We start from the raw sequence: 5872 nt of genomic DNA, 5'->3' as shown, positions 1-5872 counted from the left end.
AAGGCCATACCCTTGAAAACTCTATGAAGTGCAGTTCTACTCTGCAACACATGGGTCACCATGAGTCGGAATTGACTTGACAGCAACTGTTTCTTTTGTGTGTTTGTGTGTGTCATGGGGGCTTGTTATTCAGTGGCATGTAAAAGAATTATTGCATTACTTTTTGTGAAGTTTAAAGAATTAGGAAATAAGTGACATAACAAAAGAGAGTTAATAAAATAAAGAAACAAATTACTGAATACACAATTGAAAAAATGGATATAAGGGCAAGGAACTAGATATTAGAATAGAGATATACATATTAACTTAGGGTCTGCTAGTACATCCTTTTTTGAGGGTAGTTAACTTTTAGATCTGAATGATAAAAAGGTGATGGCCATACAAAGAGCTCATTTGTGAGAAATGAAAGAGCCTGTGAGTAGCTTTAAAAGATGGGAGATGTGGTTTGATACAGGAGTTGAAAAAAGTTAAGGAGAAAGGGGACAATGGGTTGAATTGAGGTCTTACAAGCAACACCTTATTATCCATGGTGAAGTGTTTTAAAAAAGAGAAAACATCAAAATATCATTAGGACAGATTGTTAGGTTTTGATCTCTGTGAAATACTGATGACCAGTTCCTACATCTATAGCTGTTGGTTCAGTTTATCTGTATTGCTTCCTGAACATCAGTACTTCCTGACAAGATTACTAGGTGATGATCAACATCCAAATTTCAGATCCACTGTCTTAATCTGTTTCCATTATTACAAACCTCACAATCTTACATACTGTTATCATTCTCTGAGCTCTTTTTGCCTTTCTTCAAATTTCAGAGTTATTCATTTAGACTGTTAAATATTTTCAGTTTTTTTCCTTTACTTTCTATAACTTTTACTTTTGTGACCCATGAAAAGAGAAATTTTGTTTTCTTTCAGATTTCGAGTCAGCGCACGAGACAAAGAGTTTAGGTATAGGAAAAGACATTATTAACAACAGTGATTCTCAGTGGGACATAATGGAAAGTAGTAAGTCCACTGGCCTTGAGAACTTCATTTTCAGAAATGACTGGCAAAGCAAAAGCAATATTGAAGTACAAGGATCTGAAGTGGGATATTTCAGTAAAAGGAAAATCATCTCTGAAAAAGTGCCCAGTTACAAGAATCATAAATATCTTACATTATTACATCAGAGTATTCATCATAATGAGAAGCCCTATGAATATAAGGAATATGGGAAGGTCTTTACTTGTGACTCAAACATTGATGAATATGAGAGAATATGTACAGGTGAGAAAACCTATGAATGTAATGAATGTTGGAACTCGTTTGGTGTGGATGACCTATATCCTATACAACTGAATATTCATACTAGTATGAAACCTTGTAAGTGTTTTGAATATGGGAATATATTTAATTTTCACGAAGACCTTAGTGAACACCAGAAAATTCATAATAATGAGAAGAACTATAAATATAAGGAATACAGAAGGACGTTTAAAGTAGTTGGAGAAATGACTTCACTTCAGAAAATTCATGCTGGTGAGAAACCCTATGAATGCATGGTCTGTGGGAAATCCTTTAGAGTGCATGCACAACTTACTCGACATCAGAAAATCCATACTGATGACAAGCCCTACAAATGTTTGGAATGTGGCAAGGACTTTAGATTTCATTCACAGCTGACTGAACATCAGAGAATTCATACTGGTGAGAAACCCTACAAATGTATGGAATGCGAAAAGGTCTTTAGAATTAGTTCACAGCTTACTGAACATCAGAGGATTCACACTGGTGAGAAACCTTATGCGTGTAAGGAATGTGGGAAGGCTTTTGGAGTCTGTAGAGAACTTGCTCGACATCAGAGGATCCATACCGGTAAGAAACCCTATGAATGCAAGGCATGTGGAAAGGTCTTTAGAAATAGTTCGTCCCTGACTAGACATCAGAGAATTCATACTGGTGAGAAACCCTATAAATGTAAGGAATGTGGGAAAGCTTTTGGGGTGGGTAGTGAACTTACCCGACATCAGAGAATCCACAGTGGTCAGAAACCTTACGAATGTAAGGAGTGTGGAAAGTTCTTCAGACTTACTTCAGCCCTTATTCAACATCAGAGAATTCATAGTGGGGAGAAACCCTATGAATGTAAGGCATGCGGGAAGGCGTTTAGACACAGCTCAGCCCTTACCGAACATCAGAGAATTCACACTGGAGAGAAACCTTATGAATGTAAGGCATGTGGGAAGGCCTTTAGACATAGTTCATCCTTTACAAAGCATCAGAGAATTCATACTGGTGAGACGCTCTATGAATGTAAAGAATGTGGAAAAGCCTTTTAGCTTGGGTAGGCACCTTAACATCAGAAAATTTATACTGGTGAGAAGTCATTTGAATGAATGGAGTGTATAAAGACCCTTTGTTTCTCGTTTTTCACTGGAAAAACTTGTGCATTTAACAAGAAATAATCCAGGGGATTCAATCTCTCCCTCTTTTAAAAAATGTTTCCACACTTTATGGCTACTCTGTACTTAAAAACAGAATTGCTTAGTTATAGTGATGTATACTTTCAGTTTTGTTAGCTATTGCCAAGTATTTCTCCTTTTTTATATCAATTTACATGCTTAACATTCATTGACATATGAGGGTCCCTATTAGTCAATTTCTGAAATGTGTGGAATATGTATTTCCCTAATTACTAGTGACTTGAGTATCTTTTCATATGTTTCTTGTCCAAGAATGTTTCATTTATAGTGACTTATTGTTTGTGCTTTTGCCCTATTATCTATTCATGTTTTTGGCTTGTTGATTTGTAATATTACTCAAATACATTTTTTTGCATTCTAATTCTTGTAAAGATGTGCTTATCTTACTCCAGAGAACCCTAATTAGAAGTCCCAACTAGATACAATGTGGTTTAAAAGTTCTGTGGCCCTGCAGATTTCTGTTTGTTTTCTGTTGTTTTTATTTTAATGATAGATATGTAACCACCTTTCTATTTTCATCAAATGGTTGATTTCTTTTTGAATTTCTATTTTGTTTTGACACCAGATTCCTCTAAATATCTACAGCACAATTCCTTTAAGGAGCCTTTTCATCTCCAGTTAGTACCAGCCAAGGTCCAAATGAAAGAAGCACTTTTACATATTTGATTAAAATTACTAACTGAATCTGTCACTCTCTTAAATTTGGAAAACACCTTTAAAAAGAGAAAGAAATCCATAAGTATTGCAGTTACTATAAATTGATCACTGAACTTACATAAAGAGGGTTTACAACCATATTATTACCATGGCTTCAATTGGATTTTGTCTCTATTCTTACTATGAATTTTCTTATTATTCTCCATCAGAGTTACTTTAATTGGTTTTGGACAGTTGAATAGACCTTCTTTGGTTTTAGTATTCTCACCTGACTCCACTGAAAGAAAACAAGACAATCATAGAGATGATGTTGCAAATCTTAGTTGCCCATCATCTCTCTTAGGACTGTTGACTTGGTTATGCAGTCAGTGTGATCATGAGCCACTGGTTATTAGATATTTTTATAAGAAAACTTTCCTATTATGTTTGGGTACATATATGTCACCATCATTTAATTTTTGAAATTAGTGTCTTTCCCAGAATTTATGTACTCATTACAGTTTTGCATTATCAGCAATAGTAATTATTCTCTTATTGGATATATTGAGCTATTTTTTCTAAGTATTCCTTATTAGTATTTTATTGAAATTAGCAATTTTTTAAAATACATAACTTACCACTATTTCAAGGGAATGCCAGTGGCGCAATGGTTAAGCACTCAGCTGCTAACCAAAAGCTCGGCAGTTTGAACCCACCAGCCGCTCCACAGGAGAAAGATACGGCAGCCTGATTCCATAAAGATTACAGCCTTGTAAACCCCACAGGACAGTTCTACTCTGTCCTATAGGGTCGCTATGAGTCAGAATCGACTCTACAGCAGTGGGTTTGGTTTTGATTTTTATAGCTATTTCATGTCCTGAGCTGTAAGGCAATGAGTCTGTTATTACCCTATTAGAATATTTGCATATTTCACATCTTTGGAACAGAGTGGAACACTATTTACTGTGATGTTATGTGACCACTACTACTGATTTACTCTTGTGTCCCACTCTACCTGGTTATTCTGCATTACCATCAGTACTAGTTAGTTAATGTTCCTCTTCGTGGTGTAACACTCCTTGTTCTATACTTCCTTGTGTTTATTTCTTTCCAGCTTAAACAAAGTAAGACAAAAACCTATCTAAACTTTATATACAGACAAAATAACCATGGGTTTTGTCACTCTTTGAAATCATTAATTAATAAAACATAATCCTTATTATCGTCTCCCTTATTTGTATTACACCTATGTTTTGGTCACATTACATTAACATTTTTTATTTGAGCTTTTTTATGAACTCATGGCTTTTCACAGACTGTGCTGCTCCAATAAGCCATAGTATTATTGTTGTTTTATTACCGTTATTTTTACTACTGTTTAGTGCACAGATTGATAAAATGTCATCATTCTTTTCCATTTTCTTCCGCCCCTTTATCCTTTCTGCATTTTGCTTGGCCTATTTGGAAGCTTTGTTTTTTCCAAATACAAGAGGATGTTCCAGACTTATCCTGTTTATTGATGCCCTAAACTATGAAGTTAGCTACCCGCTATAGAGGAATCTTGGAGCCCTGGTGGTGCAGTGGTTAAGAGCTCAGCTGCTAACCAAAACGTCTGCAGTTCAAATCTACCAGCTGCTCCTTGGAAACCCTATGGGGCAGTTCTACTCCATCCTATAGGGTTGCTGTCAGAATCCACTCGATGGCAACAGGTTTGTTTTTTGTTTTTTTAATAAAGGAATCTTGGTTCCATTTAATGGCAAATAGCATTAAAGACTAAGATATGTGTGATAGAGATGCACAAAGAGTTTGTGGTGTACAAATCACTGCTTGTTGACTTACCTTTAAATTAATGGCAGAACTAAAAAAAAAAAACGTTTTCAAGATCTTATTTTTGCATTGATTTTTTTAAAATCAACTTTGAGGTATGATTTAATGCAATAAAACACACCAAATTTAATTATGCAGTTTGAGTTTTAATGAATTATGCACCTGTGTAATCACCTTCCCAGTTTCCCTCACCCCAAATAGTCCTACATGCTCCTTTTCTGTTATCTCCCACTAGCATCAGACAGCCAATGATCCTCCTTTCAGTATAAATTTATTTTACATCTTCTAGAATTTCATATGAATGGGAACACACAGTATGTAATATTTTGTGTCTGGCTTTTAACAACATATTTTTGAGGTTCATCAATATTTTATTCTTAGGAATTACTTTGTTCTCTTCATTATGGAATAATATTCTTTTATATAGATAAACCATAATTTTTTAATGCATTTGTCTGTTGGTGGACATTTGATTTGTTTCATGTTTTTTGGTATTATGGGTAAAGCTACCATGAATAATCACATGTAGGTCTTTTCATGGATATATGTTTTAATTTCTCCTGGGTAAATAAGCTGTCAATGGAATGCTGGACTCCATGGTAAGTGTATATTTGACTTCATAAGTGTTTTCCAGTGTGGTTGTACAGTTTTATTTGCCCACTATTAGTGTGTGATAATTTGAGTTGCTTCAGTTTGAATCCATCATTAATTACCTTCCAGAACTGAAAGCATCAGGCCCAGATGGTTTTTGTGGTCAATTCTGCCAAACATTTAAGAAGAAATGATACCATATCTCTACAATCTTTATAAAAGAGAAGCAGAGGGAACATTTCCTATGTCATTCTATGAGGGCAGCATTACCCTAATACAAAAACCAGATAAAGATAGCACAAGAAAGCTACAGGCCAATATCTCCTATGAACGTAAATTCAAAGATTCTCAAAAAA

At 34.9% G+C, this 5872-nt stretch overlaps 1 protein-coding gene across 1 annotated transcript in view; it reads left to right on the top strand.

Annotated features, from left to right (window-relative positions):
• Positions 1–28: 28 nt before the first annotated feature.
• The window catches only part of LOC101344748 (zinc finger protein 260), a 43944-nt gene continuing 38100 nt past the window's right edge, over positions 29–5872 (top strand). The window contains exon 1 of the mRNA XM_023742283.1: positions 29–2317. Coding sequence (XP_023598051.1) covers positions 996–2317 — 1322 coding nt within the window. The 5' untranslated portion in view covers positions 29–995. The remainder of the gene's footprint in view (positions 2318–5872) is intronic.

The sequence above is a fragment of the Trichechus manatus genome, unplaced genomic scaffold, assembly GCF_000243295.1.
Source record: "Trichechus manatus latirostris isolate Lorelei unplaced genomic scaffold, TriManLat1.0 scaffold00207, whole genome shotgun sequence".
NCBI lineage: Eukaryota > Metazoa > Chordata > Mammalia > Sirenia > Trichechidae > Trichechus > Trichechus manatus.
The sequence above is the reverse complement of the archived record's forward strand: the minus strand, read 5'-3'. Positions and strand labels throughout refer to the sequence as shown.